General features: G+C 36.3%; 2 protein-coding genes across 2 annotated transcripts; one reads left to right on the top strand and one right to left on the bottom strand.

The window, feature by feature from the left end:
- Window positions 1-461: 461 nt before the first annotated feature.
- On the bottom strand, window positions 462-8,004 carry LOC108671172 (U6 snRNA-associated Sm-like protein LSm1). The gene is made up of 3 exons (XM_018158666.2): window positions 7,850-8,004; window positions 2,516-2,700; window positions 462-2,149 (listed from the first exon to the last, which is right to left on the bottom strand). Exons 1-3 carry the CDS (start codon window positions 7,890-7,892, stop codon window positions 1,976-1,978), a joined length of 402 nt encoding a protein of 133 aa, XP_018014155.1. The 5' UTR covers window positions 7,893-8,004; the 3' UTR covers window positions 462-1,975.
- Window positions 8,005-8,271: 267 nt separating this feature from the next.
- LOC108671179 (transcriptional adapter 1) lies at window positions 8,272-16,345 on the top strand. The gene is made up of 6 exons (XM_018158674.2): window positions 8,272-8,419; window positions 12,407-13,231; window positions 13,558-13,773; window positions 14,176-14,324; window positions 14,848-15,016; window positions 15,491-16,345. The coding sequence occupies exons 1-6, from the start codon at window positions 8,306-8,308 to the stop codon at window positions 15,659-15,661; spliced, it is 1,644 nt and encodes a 547-aa protein (XP_018014163.1). The 5' UTR covers window positions 8,272-8,305; the 3' UTR covers window positions 15,662-16,345.
- Window positions 16,346-18,268: the final 1,923 nt, after the last annotated feature.

The following is an 18,268-nucleotide window of genomic DNA, read 5'->3' as shown; positions in this document are numbered from 1 at the left end:
TTTAATAATCAATACTAGAGGATGCAAGTGGAATGGTAGTATTTGCATGAGATTTAACTCAGCGGACTATCTATTTTCTACCATAAATAGGGCATATCCATTGAAATGAATGCGCTATACGAGCCTATTAGTTTTTTTTTTGTACGAAATGTTGTGAGTTATCGTCAGCCAGTGACAAATAGATCTCTTGTTCTTGTAGATTGATGCATAACGAAATCTATCCCGGAGTTACGTATATTTAAGTTCTCTAGTCCACGAGGAGTTGTATTATTTAGATTCTTTGTTTCAGGAGGCATTTGACAGCGTTACAGGGATAGGAAAAATGACTAGGGAGACCTACGAGTTAATCGTTGACTAATCCCCTGCAATGATCACATGTGAGACATTAGCATCTCAGTGAGAATTTTTGGCGTTATTTGTTGATGTGCAAAAGAATCGATTTGAGGAAGAAATTGAGCAAAAATAATTCTTACATTTACTTGCAACGCAAACAATTCACAGCCGTCATGTCCCGGTAGCTACATTTACAATGTAATCTTCTTGTTTCAAAACATTGAGTAAAAGATTCACTGCAGTAAGTACTGAGTTATTTTCTTCTTTAATAATAAATATCGGGAGGCTATTGTGTATATACATGATTTTCATTATTAGTATCTACATTAGACTCTTGTCACTTTGAAAACCCTAAAATTCGCAACCGTTTTCGTTCATGATTATACGAATCAATAAGATTTATACATTCGATTTCACTATATTCAATTAATTCGTTAAGTTGAAGAAAGGATTTGTTACTTATTTGTAGGATTTGTTATACAAGTTTGGTTATTTTCGGTGTTAATAATCAATACTAGCGGATGCAAGTGGAATGATAGTATTTGCATGAGATTTTGCTCAGCGGACAACCTATTTTCCACCATAAAAAGGGCATATCCATTGAAATGAATGCGCTATATGAGCCTATTAGTTTTTTTGGTACTGAATGTTGCAAGTTATCGTCAGCTAATGACAAACATATCTCTTGTTCTTGTAGATTGATACATAACGAAATCTATCCCGGAGTTACGTGTTATATTTAAGTTCTTTAGTCCACGAGGAGTTGCATTATTCAGGTTCTTTGTTCCAGGAGGCATTTGACAGCGTTTTAGGGATAGGAAAAATGACGAGGGAGACCTACAAGTTAATCGGTGACTAATCCCCTGCAGTGATCGCATGTGAGACATTAGCATCTCATTACCTATGCAAAGCATCAGTGAGAATTTTTGGCGATATTTGTTGATGTGTAAAAAAAAATCGATTCGAGGAAGAAATTGAGCCAAATTAATTCTTACTTATACTTGCAACACAAACAATTCACAGCCGTCATGTCCCGGTAGCTACATTTACAATGTAATCTTCTTTCAAAAGTGCGATGCCATCAACGGAAATACATGGTTTATGAATTGTAAAACTTATTTAAACCTATGAACGTAACTAAGGGGATCAACCTGATAAATAAGTTCGACAAGGGAATACATAATGTGATCACTGTTGAGGAGTAAGCCTAAGCAGCGTAAGGCCCAAGTTTACATACTTTTACTAACCACAATGTCTTGTGTAGAACTAGACTGGAGTATCAAGAGAGAATGAAAGTATCTGATGGCCAAATTTAATTTGAAACTTATAGAAAACGTAGATGAATAAATGGATGCAATACTTGCATCGTAAAAAATGAGTAGCAACATTAAACGTCAACCCACGCCGTCACACGTGTTGTTCAGTTATCTTCATTACTTTATTCGCATATAAGTAATTTCCTTACTTTTGTTACTGAAGTAGAGAGGTTTGAATCTACCCAATCTGCATCACATTGGTAATCACCTTATTTCATCCTAATGTTGCTGGCACTAGTACAAAGCTCGTACTCGAGGCGCGGTGCTGCTCATCAAGTAATAATAACGTTAACACATTCACGACTTGTTATATCAACAAGAAAAAGCTAATACATATCATCAGGACCAATTTCAGGCGTTAAAGTTAGGCCTCGCTCCTTCATAAACTTGGCACGAAGAAGCTGCTGATGCTGTTGTTGCTGCTGCTCTTCTCGCTGGGCATCCAATATGTCCTCAACTGATATCTGGTGTAGCCCTGATACACGAGCGCGTTCCTCATCCTGTCAAAATCAATATTTAGTTCTCGCACTTAAAATACCTCATTTTTAGACAATTGGAATGTGCATTGAATTATTGATCAGCTCCTATCCAATATAACAATTTACTAGCATTAATTTGATATTGTTCAAATTTGTTGTGTACAGGATTTCTATTCAGCAACTATTTGTCATCATGCTTGGCCGTGTTATGATGAGCAAACGGGATTATTCGTGAGAGGGTTGATACTAATGCTCTTCAAAGCATCCAATAACTGTGTTCATAAAATTGAATGCCATATAACACACGCTGTGCTCTCAAACGCCAACATGGAGTAAGTTGTTCAGAATGAAGCAGAATTGGGCAGTCGTTCAAAAGTCAAAACTCACCCATTCTCCCAATAAGACAACATTTTCTCCTCTAATGATGATGACTCCTCTTTCGATATCGCCGTACTTGTTTCCCACATGTATCCGCTCTATGGTGCGGTGAAGAACGAGATTTGCAAACTGGTCAATGGTGCGCAGGATGCCAATGAGTGTGCGACCATCACGCAAGTAGACAACCAACTTCTCTGCTCAAGAAGTATGCGCAAGAATCACTTGGATGTACAGTTTAACAATCATATTATATCAAAATTCTAACTCAATAGGTAATTATGAAAAGATTGTAAAATAAGAATCACAAAACCAGCCAAAACAATTTGGCTATTTTTTGCTAATTTTCCATTTTTTACCACAAACTTTTCAGTAGAAGTTCAGATTGAACAATGGATTTTAAATATCTAAAGGCACGATACTGAAGTCAAGCGATCTAATTGAAGAATCATTAGGAGATAAATACTGGTATATACATAATTACTTCAATATCTACAAGCAACCTAAAATGTACAATTAATAAACATTCCTATTTTCCAAAACATTGTATAAGTAATAATTAGAGATGGTTAGAAAAAGACTTAAACAGAGAAAAAATGTCAGTGCACAATTCTATGTACTGAATTACTTGGACTCTAATACAGTATCAAAGTGCAAATTGTCCACTACACCTAAGAGACAGTGTCATACTTTAACTGCAGTGAATATGTTTTTTAGGGTTCTCAGTGAGGCATAAAAAATCAAAGCCTTGGTATATTGGCATTCATTCCTGGTGCCTAGTGGCAAAGCAGAGAGTTTTTAGCGCATTTTCTCATTTATGGAAAAAATGCACTATTGTGCTCGCCATGTCCTTCTGTCTGTCTGTCCATCCCTCTGTCCGTCCGTGACCTCAAGTTTTTGTCGATGAGAAAATGCGCTCTCTGTCACTCACTGCAATGAGTACTGAGTTATATATATTTTAAACTTTTCCTCAAGTTCACTTTTGAGTCCTGTAAGTAAACCAGCAAAGTAACATGGATACCCAAACAAGTACCAAGATTACTAGCATTATCATACATAGTATGTTGATTTAAATCTTGAGCAAATGAGGAAAATAAAAATTAACTGAATCTAAAATATCTCTGGTTAGCCATTATGCAGTATCAGGCTATCACATATATATCACTTGAATACATATAGCATATAAAAATTGATATATAGCATGCCCTGGTGTACATCCCCCCCAAAAACTCCAGCATGTACACAAGTAACACAACACATTCCAGGCATAGGGATATAAGAAATTAAAATAAACAAGAGATATATGCAGTGACAGCTGAAAGCTGCTGGCAATACAGGATTTTTGTGCTTGTAGTGGAGACGCTCTATATAATGCATCTTGAATACTGCTTGCAATATTTTGGGCTAAAAAAATAAATCTTGGCAAGGCAAGACAAACTCTGCACCCTGGTACCATGTGTAGAATATATTTATCTACCAAGCTGAAACTAGAGAATATATAGTCTAAAAAGAAGAGACTTTATTTTGACTCATCCTCAAGATTGTTTCCAAGTCTGATGAGTAGACCAGTAAAGTTTTGTAAATACCAGCACTAGGGTAAACGCGGTATATTCTGACATTGTAGGTAATTCTGACACTTCTCAACTTTTTTCCTTTATATTAAGCTTTGTCTTAGTTCCACGCATTTGTTGATGGTTGAAATAGTGACATCATACTATTGCCAAAACACTAGGTCTGGGCTGTCTAGCGGGAAAATGTTGAGATCCAAAGAGAGACAGTGCACTTCACCCAGTGAAAACATTGAAAAATGTGTCTAAGTTGATAGTTGACCTTGCTCTACCAAATAGTGATAAACTGTTTGCATTGTATAGAAAGAATATTACGGTTTGAGACTTTTAAATAAGTCTGTGAATATATTAGGAATCCTTCAAGTATACTTGTATTTGCTGATTTCAAGTGGTAAATAAATTCATAGATGATTAAGTTAAGAGACGGTTTTAGACACAAAAACTAATTCCGACACAGCTTGGAATTAGACACACACAGCTCGTTCCAAGCTGTGTGCAAAAATTAAAATTTTCTCAATTAAAAGATTATTAGCTCTTAATTGAAACCCTAATTAAGTAGTGTTCAATATTCAATAGTGTTCTAATTTTGAGCTATGTCGTATTCCAGTACAGCTCACACAGCGATCGGAATTCAAACACAAGAGTGTCGGAATTATGAATTAGTAGAGTTTGAAGCGTGGACAAAATTGGTCTCACAAAATGCCAAATTTAGTCACACAGCATCAGAATAGGTATATGGATTTGGTAGGTTTGCATTCTAAAGGCTTTTTAATATATATGGCAACATTTTGTAACGTTTCATTGTTGCTGGCGCGTAGTGCAGTGTTTTGAGAGTGACATAAAGCAAACAGAACTTGAGTTGCGCATGTGGTGATTTTTTCTATAGCCATTCATATTTTGCTATGTCCTTAATGTGTCGGAATATACCACGTTTACCCTATCAGCCATAGTGACAAACCAGAGATTTTTTAGAATCAGTTCATTTTTAACTTCCTCATTTACCTAAGATTTAAACTAATTTCTTATGTATGATAAGGATTGTATCCAGGATACTTTACTGGTCTACTTATGGGACTCAAAAATGAACTTGAGGGAGAGTCTAAAAAACTCTCTGCTTTGCCACTACTTTTGCCCTATCCTAAATTTTGTTATGATGAAATTTAAAAAAAAATTAGGGTAAACGCGGTATATTCCGATGCATTAAGGATGCATCGAGAAATGAAAAACTATAAAAAAACCATATGCGTTACTCAAGTTCTGTTTGCTTTACGCGACTCTCAAAACACTGCACTACGCGCCAGCAATGATGAAATGTCACAAAGTGTTGCCGTATTTATTTAAAAGCCTTTAGAATGCAAACCTACCAAGTACCAAATCCCTATATTCCAACGCTGTGTGTGACTAAATTTGGCACATTGTGAGATGAATTACGGCCGCGCTTCAAAATCTACTAATACGTAATTCCGAAATCCTTGTGTTCGAATTCTGATTGCTGTGCGAGCTGTATTGGAATAAGACAGGGCTTTGAATTAGAACATTATTCAATATTGAACACTACTTAATTAGGCTTTTAATTAACAGCTATTAAGCTTTTAATTAGGAAAATTTTAATTTTTGCACACAGCTTGGAATGAGCTGTGTGTGTCCAATTCAAGTTGTGTTGGAATTAGTTTTTATGTGTCTAATTCCATTTCTTAACTTAATCATCTATTAATTTATTTAACCACTTGGAATCAGCTAATACAAGTACCTATACTTAAAGTATTCCTAATATATTCACAGATGTATTTAAAAGTCTCAAGCCATAATATTCTTTCTACACAAACAGTTTATTACTATTTGGTAGAGCAAGGTCAACTATCAACTTTGATGCATTTTTCGATGACCTCACTGGGTGGCATGCACTGTCTCTCTTTGGATCATAACATTTTCCTAATTCCTGCCAGACGGCCCAAACCTAGTGTTTTGGCAATAGTTTGGCACAGAAAGGTATGACGTCACTATTTTACCATCAACAAATGCATGGAACTAAGACAAAGCATCAAAGCCTAATATAAAGGAAAAACTAGAGAGGTCAGAGGCATAGTGGCGAAGCAGAGAGTTTTTTAGACTCTCCCTCAAGTTCATTTTTGAGTCCTATAAGTAGACAAGTAAAGCATAGTGGCAAAGCAGAGAGTTTTTTAGACTCTCCCTCAAGTTCATTTTTGAGTCCTATAAGTAGACCAGTAAAGTATCCTGGATACCAGCAGTATCATACTTGAGAAATTGGTTTAAATCTTGAGTAAATGAAGAAATTAAAAATGAACTGATTCTAAAAAAGCTCTGGTTTGCCACTATGGTCAGAGGTGTCGGAATTACCCACGATGTCGGAGTATACCATAATACCGCGTTTACCCTATCCTAAAAAATCTTTTGTTTGCTGCTAAGAAGCCAGACTGTAGAGCATGGCACAACATAGGTCGAGGACGCCGATTTCATGCACCAAAGACGCCAAGGTGGATGCCACTGGACTGGCCATGGACGCCGATTTAAGGTCGATGTGGCTGATGGAGAGCTTGAAAAGACGCCGATATCTCGAGCTGAAAGGCCCTACTCTACAGCCTGGCTAAGAAGTAGCTATGAACTAGAGTTTTCTTTCATTTTTGGAGCTGCAAGATTTTTTTTAGATTAATTGTCTACCTACTATCTATTTTCTACAAAAAAATGCAGGCAAAAATCTGCCTTTTTTCTAACTTTTTATGAAAGAAATCAAGCAGGAGCAATAGAAATGTGTGAAATTGACAGCAAGCATGGGCCAGACTGTAGAGCATGGCACAACATAGGTCGAGGACGCCGATTTCATGCACCAAAGACGCCGAGCAGGATGCCACTTAACACCACTGGACGCCGGTCGCCAATTATGCTTCTCCATAAATCACGATTTACGATCGATATGGCCGATGCGCCGTATTGATCTCCACGCTACGATCGTAACTATGTGTTGAAGCGCGTAGTTCCGATGGTGGTGAGAGCTACATTTGAGCACCCAAGCATACGAGCTCATAGCCACCTGAAGTCCTGAACTACGCGATGTAGCGCGCAGTTCCGGCGCCTGTGAGAGCTACATTTTTGCACCCAAGCATACGAGCTCATAGCCACCTGAACTACGCGATGTAGCGCGCAGTTCCGGCGCTGTCTCTTATACACATCTAGATGTGTATAAGAGACAGCACAATAAGTCATGTTAGAACACAATAGATCATGTTAGAACACAATAGATCATGTTAGAACACAATAGATCACGTTAGAACACAATAGATTGACAAGTTTTTTCAGCAGTAGCATTGGGCTTGCCAGACGTATGCACATTGTGATCGGGTGACAGATACAAGCAATCAAACAAGCTGAAGATGGGCGCGGTGACAGCGGGGCTGATCATGCAATCTATAGTTTATGGTCGGTCATGGCTGCCTGAGCCATAGTTTATGATCGGCCATGGACGCCAATTTAAGGTCGATGTGGCTGATGGAGAGCTTGAAAAGACGCCGATATCTCGAGCTAAAAGGCCCTACTCTACAGCCTGGAGCATGGGTGTTCTTTATTCATTCACAGATTGCCTCAGCCTGATTTTTCATTCATACATTCCTCCCAAATTTAACCAGATTCATATATGGAAATAATGAAAGATTAAATTAATTTAATCCATTAAATCCAACTATCCAAGCAATTCTCACTGAAACTGCAAGCTTTACCCTACTTTTCTACTTCAATTAAAGCGTCTACTGTAAAAATAACTTACTGTCGATTTCATCAAATAGTTGAGCCACGCCCGGAATATCCATAACGGTGTAATTTCGATTGGTTTAATACACTTTCAGCAGTTATCGTCTCATGTCTCATGATACAGACTGGTGTGCTTTTATGCGAGTTTATTATTGTTTACGATTGAGAACTTCCCTGTTGCTTTTCCTTGTAAATTATAATTGCCTCAAAATAATAACAGTAGTAACGAAAAAAGAAACTAAATTTGTTTTTCTTGGTATGGTAAGTTATAACAATAGAAAATTTAGGGACAATAAGATAAGAAAACATGGTTTATATCAAATTAGGCAATAATTTTCCTGTGAAATAAAATTGACTACAAAATTTTTACCTTAGACTCTTGCCTACGTTTTCTGAATATCATTTTACCCTGAATATAACAGATGCACAGGACAAGAGCAGTGTTGTGTTGTGGTTTCGTGAACGTAGCGCGATGACAGCTTGTAGTGGAGACGCTCTATATAATTGCAAGAAAAAGTTAGTGGAGGCTCTGGGCGATGATCACGTAAAATATTTCCTCTACATGAAAGATTGGTTTCGTGGAAAAGTAAGTTTTATTTAAATAATCTGCTAATAGTAATAAATGACTACCTAAGAGGCTGGTAGCCTGGTAGGCTAGTCTGAAAGCAAGATATTTGCAATTTTGCATCCATCCTGTCATTACTGTAAAATCCTCAACCAGGCCTATGGTATTTGGCCCTAAGCTCAGCCATTTGCTACCGTTGAGCTTGTAGTTTTTGTAATATAACCTAGCCTTTTGCAGTAACTGGCTCTGGGCTGTGGAAGGAGTAGGTATATTCATATTGTATATACATTTTTTATTGCCCTCTTAATTTAATTTTGAGTCCTATGAATAGTGGAATTCTATGAAGAGAGCTCCTTATGGTGGTCTGCTGCTGTGCGGCAGTCTAAACCCTTCGCAAGAGCGGCAAGACCGCTTGCCCTTGGGCCCCTCTTGCAAGCTTCTAAGGTTTGGAGCAAAAAAATTTTTTTGCCGTATAAAAAAATTTTACTTGCGTAAAAGTTGCACACAGGTGTAGGCTTGAAAACACAATTTACAGAATTTTCCTATCTCATTAAAAAAATTGCAGCCATTTCCGCGCAACGGGGTTATAAGGGACACCTCTGTCCCCCCCCCTCCCTTGGGGTAATAAGGGACACCCCTAAAAATGCATTTACAGTTTAACCTTGGTTAGCAAAGGATCCAGTTAACAAAAAAATTGATTGACAATAAAGAATTTTGATTATATTTACCTCGCTCAGCAAAAAAAATTTCACTTATCAAAAAATTAATGCATCTTTGGTCATCACAAAATTGTACACAGAATGTCATATAGGTATAGAATTGTGCACTAGCCATCATTAAATGAAAATTAATTAACCTCAACTATGATTTATTTCTCCAAACATATGATGGTTGTCACTAAAATATTCCTTTCTGTTTCTGGTATGTTTTTTATGATCTTTTTCTTAATGAATTCACTTAACCTAATTAAAATGGTGCAAAATTACAAGCCATACTGTAAGCTTACAGATACAGCAGAAATGCCAAACAGCTGCTGATATGAAGCTTGCAGTGGGCAAGGTCATTGTAAATGCTCAATTGGCTGTTCATGGATAGGGGAATATCACATAATTAATACGGTAATGTATGGATATGGTGATATCATATCAATAAAGGATAAACAAGTAAAAACACAGAAAATGTCATTTATTCTACATCTACAATGAAAGAGAAGGACTTCAGAGTACTGTTAGTAATGGATGTTGGATGAGTACCACCACATGCTTCAAACATCTTGAAATTGAGTTTTATTTCAAGTGTCCCAGATTACCCCATTCCCAATGGTAATTTGGGACGGTTTTATTTTGCATCTGGCACCTTACAATTAGGTTATGGAATTTTTTGGAAGATGCCATTCGATAGCCCTTGCAAAGAGCCATAAAATGAGCCTAAACTTGTTTATGAAATATTTTATGGTAAGAAGTTATTAACAAAAAATGCTCAGAACCATCCCTTATTACCCCATTTGATGGTATACAAGTGGATGCATAGGTTTGATACACATCTTGTACATGTCCTGTCAAAGTTTGGTTCTGCTGTGCCAACTACTCTCTTTTCAGTTGACGTTCAAAGATTACTAGATCCAGGTCATGGAAAAGTCCTGGAATTTTTTCTAAATATCAGTATGCTCTTTAAAAAAATTTTACTTGCATAAAAGTTGCACACAGGTGTTGGCTTAGAAATGCAATTGACAGAATTGTCCTATCTCATTCCAAAAAAATGGCAGCCATTTCCGCAGAACAGGGTAATAAGGGAGACCCCTAAAATGCAGTTACAGGAAAACCTCAGTTAGCAAAGGCTCCAGTTAACTAAAAAATCAATTAACAACAAAAAATTTTGACTACATTTACCTCACTCAGCAAAAAAAATCACTTAATGAAAAATTAATGCATCATCAGTCAGTACATAATTGTGCATAGAATTAGAATGTCATAGATAGAATTGTGCACCAGCAACATAGAATGAAAAGTAATTAACCCTAAACAATGATTTATTTTTCCAAAAACTGTAAAATCTGAATGAAGGTTGTCACTAGAATATTCCTTTCTGTTTCAGGTCTGTTTATCTGATCTTTTTTTGTTAGAGTGAATTCACTTACCGTAACCCAATTAAAATTGTTTGAAATTACAAGCCAATCGTTTGAAATTACAGATACAGAAGAAATGTTACATGGCTGCTGAAATGAAGCTTGCAGTGGACATGGTTGTTCTAAATGCACAATGGCATGTCCATGGATACGGTAATATCACATCAATAATACGATAAAGTATGGATATGGGAATACCATATCAATAAATGAAAAACAAATAAAAATCACAAAAATGTCATTTATTCTACATCTACATTATCTACAAAGGAAGAGGAGGGCATCAGAGAACTGTTGGTGATGGACGAGTACACTCAGCATGCTTCGAACATTTTAAAATTGACTTTTATTTAAAGTTCCGCGGATTATCCCATTCTCAGTGGTAATTCGGGACGCTTTTATGCATGTGGCACATTACAAATAGGTTATTAACATTTTTTGGAGATGTTATTCAATAGCCCTCGCAAAGTGCTTTAAAATGAGCTCAAATTTGTTTACGAAATGTTTCATGGTAAGAAGTTATTAACAAAACACTCAAAACTGTCCCTTATTACCCCATTTTATGGTAGTCAATTAAGTAGACCAAGAATTGGCCATTCAAACAGCCCATTGCCATCTTGTTTCTCTTTTGAAAAAAAAATAGTTCTAAAGTAACCAGCAACTTGTCAAATTAGGATCAAACAATTAATAAAATGGTATGCTTGTAATGGGGACATTTGCACCCCAAATCAAAATACTGTAAACAATTATAAATGGCAGTTAGAGAAAAGTTAATATTTGAATCATTTCAGAGAAATGTATCTACAAATTCAATTAGTTTATATAGGAAGGAGCCTTTCATTCAAGCATGTTTCATTAAAAATAATGCTGGTTTTGCTTAGAAGGAAATTATATATGAAAAGGGCATTTTTTTAATGAATCAAATACAATTACAACCATTAAGTTGTTGAACATTATCAAAAATTGAAATGGGTGTAGGAAGGTGGAAATTGAGGATCTTTTTCACAATGCCAGGAAATGTGTGACTAGCAGCACACATCTCACTTTTGCTGCTATCTTATCTCAATCTCTCGAAACTAAAGTCAGTATGTTTTTCATAGAATTTAACCTTGAACGTCTGGAATTTGGAATGCTGTGAGTAAAGAGAGAAGGCAATCCTTAAGTCAACCATTGGTTTTCTAAACTAATTTAAATCGTTAATAGGAATTAGAAAATCTTGAAACTTCAATAAAGAAAAAATATTTGGTAGCTTTAAATAATGAATAAAAAATTTCATTGCTTTGGTGCTGGCTGAAGATTTTCTGGAAGAACACTTCCTAACATTCAATTGTCTTAGAAAAATTTGTCATTTTTGAAGTAGGTGTAGAAGTGAAAAAATGTGGGCTCCAAATAATGCAGCTCCTATATTATAAGTTTGATTATTTAGCAGCTAAATTTTGTGGAAGAAGAATCTGAAAGTTTTATAAAAAAATTGCTAATTTGCTCTACAAAATATTTTTTTTTGTAGATCTGCTCTCATTTGCTGCATTGAGAAGGAAAATTCTTGCAATTTAATTTTTTGATGCTCAGTAAAAAATTGCTTATTGAATTATGTCTTAGCTTATTCAACACCATGCAATTGTTGGAAATTATTGAAATCTTTATTACCAAAATCATTAATTCTCTTTCTGGGAATAATTTGACTTGTTAATCCTAGTTATGAGTGTAAGGTCAAAATTTAGAAGTACTGGTAACCAAAAGGTTACTCCTAGGATTTATACAAGCATGCAACTAATATAAATTTGATCTTTCATTTTTAAGCTACTATAATTTTATAACTTTTGAGCTTTCAAATTTTTTAATGACTTAATTATTATATTTTTATTTATTTTTTCTTGTTTCAGGTCACAAAAGAGCATTTCGACAGTAATGCTCGGGACTTATTGAAGGATTCGGATGTTTATCTTCACAATGAATTTTTACTGGCAATCCTCACAAAATGTCAGCTATTTTCAAGTACACCACCTCCTAGTAATCTCGTGTCTATGAGCTATACAAGTCCCCTCTCGTCTGCTGCTCCTGAAACCTGCAAAGGGACTTTGGTTCATGACCGAAGCTCATCATCAGCTTCCTTAGCCCATGGTTCTAGTAAAGTTACTACCTCTTATTCATTAATGCCAGACTCACTAACTCCAAGTGCTGTTGTGCCAGAGGATATTTTCAATACAGAAAACTCTAATGTGGGGAGTGTATTTAAGGGTTTGCAATGCAGTTCAAGTCAGCAAAATAATTCCAGTGATGTTCCCATCTATTCAAGCAGCTTTTCTTCACATTCATCTCCCAATTTAGTTCCCAAGGAAGAACCAGTGTCATCTTGCAGTGTTATTTCCAATACTGCAAGTAATTTCAATAATATAAACAATTATAATCATGCTAGTGTTACCAACAACACTTCAAATGTGAACTCGCGCAATGACATTTTCAATAATTCCAACTCACTTTCTAGTAGTTCAAACTTGAGGCCCCTGGGATCTAACACTGGTGCTTTCACTGTCAATAATAGCAGCAGCAATATCAGCATCAAGGTTGAAATGCCTCTGCACAGTTTGGATGGTAATACAATGCTTGGATGTGGACTGACTACTACTTTACCAAATTCATCAGAGAAGAGAAAAATGTCCAGCAAAGCTTCTAAGAAGAAGTTGAAGCCAAATAAACTTGCTTCTGAGGTGAATTATAAATCTTTGTCATTGAATTCAACTTTTTTTTTTATTTTACCTTTTTTAGGTTTGTTTCAGAGTTAAATAATTTACCTCTGCTTTATACTTGCTCAGTTATTGCAGCGTATAGGTATATTTTCAAATTGAATTGTTAATCTGACATTTTTATTGCCATAAACTTGATGAACTGTTTATTAAATATATTAATATAAAAAATCTTCATTGTGATGGAAAATTTTGTTATCACATCATTTTTTGAGAGAAGCTAATAGTATATTTTGTTATGGAACGCTCATCACCGATTGATCTAAACAAATGTGTTTCAATTGTTGCAGCCTGTGTTTGAGCCAGTCTCAATTTACCAACATGCCTTCAACACTGCATTGAGAGAACCACATGCCATTCGTGACAGCAAGGCTGGTCACCACACCAGAGTACACTGCCTGCTAGGCTTGGCAGAACTCAGAGGCAGGCTGCTGTTAGCTGCTTGGGATCATGGCTTGCATGCTGCTACTGAAGGAGTTGTGCTTCTCCTACATCATGCAACCAAGGTATGAGTGTGTTGTCCATCTATTTTTTCAGCATGCAACTAATTTTTATACTCCTTATACATTCTTAGTTGACTAGAGCAACATTTAAGAAGTGGTACATTTTTTTAACAAAAAATTGAGATTGTTTATTTCCTATAGTAGCGAACAACATGTCACTCAGGCTGCAATATTGTCCTTAATTTATTAGTAAAATATTTTTTCGCATATATTTTCTCATTTATGACAAAAGGCGCTATTGTGCTTGCCCTGTCCATCCATCTGTCTGTCTGTCCCTCCTGATTTCACGTTTTCATTGACGAGAAAATGTTCTCTCTGTCACTCACTGCAGTGAGTACTGAGTTATATTTTTAACAGTAACAGTAATCCATCATGTTTTACAATTCAGTATCATGTATTCTCCAGCAAGTGCTTCAATCAGTGCTGACTGCTGTCCTCAAGAAGCGTCATGGCTACAAGGTACGAGAAGGACGATTCGTCCACAGTCTGGGTACAAGTCCTCCAAATCCCTGGTTGCGATCAGCAGCTTCAGCATCAGACTGGACAGCAGACAGGTTCCTCTTATTGTTTACATAATTCATGTACAGCAATTAGGGAATTGTGGTGTACATATTTCATGTCTATGAAATTAGGAATTTGGTGTACCATACATATTTCATGTCTATAAATTTCGGAATTGTGGTGTACATATTTCTTGTCTATAAGTTTAGGAATTGTGGTTTACATATATCATGTCTAAAAGTTTGGGAATTGTGGTGTACATATTTCATGTGAATCAATTTAGAAATTGCGGCCCTTACTGGTTTCCTATTTGTTTTTGAGATAGCTCAACCCTGCTTGTATTTAGGATCAGAAGGTGGTATGTATCCATGCAACTGAGGGAAGGGAAGTAATCAATATTAATTAAATGTGTGAGATTCAATCTATGTAACAATTTCCATTATCATCATGGTAAAAAAGAATATTCTAAGAAACAGGCAATGAAAAAAAAAACAATTTTCTCACTCTTCTTTCTCTGCTAGTAAATGCTCAACATGATTTTGTGAAGGAACATACTAACAGTGCTTTTCTTTTTAGCGTGGGGATACCTTTGAAAGGAGTGGGGGAGAGTATTGGGGAGCGACCGCTCTTGATTCCAACGGCTGAAGCTGCTCAGCAGAATGGGGCTCACTTAATGTCTTATGCACCTGCTCAACCCCCACCTCTTGGCCCCATTAATTGTTTTGAACTCTACCACACGCTCAAGGTAGGAGGTGTAAATGATCAACTGATGTTTCGTCATAGTATTTGTTGTTTTGTACACATTTGCCCCATTGTGCTGTTGAGTATTGATTTATTTACGAGAGAAGTGGCGTTAATCCTGATTAGACTAACATAATTTCTGCATTATGATTATTTTATTTCGGTTTTGGATGTAAGGATTTGTTACACCAAAGCTCTCAGATTGAAGCAAGTGAACATGAGATGAAGACTGTTTTGTGATGTAAAAAAAACTTCAACACCACATGTCCATTAATTAGTATACATTTGTTACCTCGACTATATTACCTCGACTGTGTTGTAGTTTAAGCATCCTAAATTTTTTATGTGTGTAACATGAACAATAATACAAAATATATTTTTTCATTTGTTCACTCTTGGCATATTTGTGCTTAGAAATTGCTGTCAGCATCGCTCTTTTTTTATAGAATACTTGGTTTACTCATAAATTGATGTACAGGGATGGCCCAGTCTGTTGCCGTGCCACACAGTCTACTCGCTGTGCATGGAGAGGCTGTCGAACCGACTGTCACATCCTGACCAGCGGGCCATCGCACAAGAGGAGCTTGTGCGCCAGGAACAGCTCTACAGACACCAGCTGCGCCAGTACAGAATAGCTCCATCTATTTAATGCTATTATTAAACTTAGTACCCAAAATTTATCAGTACCTGCGTTATTAAGTAGTACCGGTACTTCTTCTGTAGTTTCATTTTCTTTGGTTGTATTGGCCACCCGCAACACTTGTGCCAGAAATAGATTCGTCAATACGGGAAAATCGGATTTTTTATCAAGTTAGTCGCCAAAATTGGGTTCTCAAGTCACCAAACAATTGTCAAATTTAATCGCTCTTTAGAATGACTTGGTCAAGTCAGTTACTGAGGATAAATTCAAGGTAAATCAGTTACTTCTAAGGTCAGTTGTCTTCATAAAAAATTCTTCATCAAAAGGCTCTTTTGTTTCTTCTGTGCCATGCCAAACATTGCTTTCATTTTTCCAGTTTCTCCTCGGCCAATGCCGGCTATGCTTTGCCTAACACCTGATATTCTAGTGTTCATCTACGTATGTACTTACGTCTTAGCTATTTGTTGCGCTTGATTAATTCACTAGGAGAAATAAATTTAGTTGGGCCATAGTCACAGAGCTAGAACTAGTAGCCATTTGTTTGCATTTATTTTTATCAGATTTTCTCTGCTTCTGCGAGATGAGTTGCTGCGTCAATCACTCTCTCTCACTTATCAATTACCATGTGACAACAAACGTGCGAATTTATTTCATTTGCTGAGTATTGAACATTTTTTGGCCCGATGTGGATAAAAATTTTATAAAGCAAATGTCAATGCTAATTTTCAGAAAATTCGAGTTTTTTTCACTCGGAACCCATACGGCAACACTAATTTTTTCGGTTTTAGTAAAATTATTTAGAATATATGCCCGCATCTAATACCTATTGAGTTTCGCTAGGGGCATTAATTTCTCCCATTTGTTTGTAATTTCTATCAGTCATTTTGGCCTAATCTAGTTACCCCATGAATCTCAAGCTCAGTGCAAGCGATATCTCGCTTAATGCTGGGGTTCAGTAGTTTATTGCATAAATTATTGATCGAGCTGCTGTTGAGTGTGAATATTTTTTATGGAATTCGTTGACTCGAATATAATATTTTTTATGTAATATCTTTATAATAGAATATTTATGAAACGCATTATACTCACTCGTTTAGTTTTTCAACGTTGACCTTGTAGAGTCTTGTAACTGTACTTCATATTCTCATTTCTTCTTCTATTGAATTGAATTCTTCTATTGAATAACAAAGTATTTTTGTTGATGTGATCTAGGATTTCACCCAGCGATTCTGTGTTATTTCACGCTAAACTTGTTCAATATTGATGTTGTATTCTTTCTTAATCGTCGTCTTAGACTTATCTTAGCTCTGTAAATTTATTGAGGGTGCAGAAATTTATGGTCTTTGTCCTCCAACCAGGTTTTTTTGCTGCAAGTTTGGATACCGTTTTTATGCATTTCAAATAAACAGTTTTGAACTAGTAATAATGGAAAGAAATTGTGTTCTATTGATTTAACATTTGTCAAAAATTTCAAAACTTCACAACTTGGGGCTTTCATATGCTGGGTAGAATCGCTAGCCTTATCATGGTTTAGTCTATAATTAGTGAAAAGCATCATATGAAGCTAGCTTTTTTTTTTTGTTCCTGCATTGTGTTTCATAAGATACATGGTTTGGGGGAGCTGATTGTAAAATGGGAACATGCGTCGCTGCTCGAAATGATGTCCATGATGTCCATTGGTTCTTATTTACACGAGCGGGGAGTATGTATGTGGTACATTTTTTTTATATTGTTTGGTAGCTTGTTCAATGGCCACTTTTACGCTCTTGGAGAATTTTCATGTTTTCATTTACCCTTTTTTGAGCTTCAAATTGCTGTCAGGGGTTAATTTTGTTTAACCTATCGTTTTAATTCCAAAACGCTTTGTCATAAATTTAAATGACAGAACGAATAGTCACAAGTGTTATGACTTCCACTTTCCCAGTGACGTTGTCCCTGAGCGATTTACACTGTACACCAGTGCTAACAGCATCTGCCCGTGGATTTTTTCAGCAGGATTTCAGATATTTCCTTCCCTACTCATATGAGGTCTGCTTCTTCTTCGGTCTATTCGTTCTGCTGCTGTTCACTGGTCTCACCTCCATTTCTCCGACATGAAACGTTGATACTTCTTCACCAGCCTCTTTTTTGACGATTTGCGGGAGCCCTGAAGACTTGTCCAATGTGGCCTAACGAAAGAGTGATTGATTTAGTTGCCTAAGGGTAATTTTTTTCCGTAGACAGTCTGTGGGAGCTTTGAAGATTTGCGGCCTCAGGAATGGATGGTGCCAGGTTGTTTCCACATAGCTGTGGAAAGACTGACAGTTATTAAAACAGCAGCGGCTCAGCATGAATAATATGTTAATGAGTATGCTTGATAGATATATCATGATTCATAAAGTATGCAGAACATTATTGGCTAACAATAGCTCAGTTACAACATCAGCGTTGAAATTCTGGGTTGACTCTACCAGCTTCCCTGCGCTGGTAATTTGAGATCTTCCGCTGCGTGTGTGAAAATATTTTCTTACCTACGGTGAGTGATGCTTCCATAGACACTACTCACATGAGCACGAAATGATTTCTGTTTCTATTTGTCTAAAGATTTTTTTTTATCTTAAGTTGAACAGGTTTTGA

This window comes from Hyalella azteca, unplaced genomic scaffold (assembly GCF_000764305.2).
Source record: "Hyalella azteca isolate HAZT.00-mixed unplaced genomic scaffold, Hazt_2.0.2 contig5956, whole genome shotgun sequence".
NCBI lineage: Eukaryota > Metazoa > Arthropoda > Malacostraca > Amphipoda > Hyalellidae > Hyalella > Hyalella azteca.
This window is presented reverse-complemented; position numbering and strand designations above follow the sequence as displayed.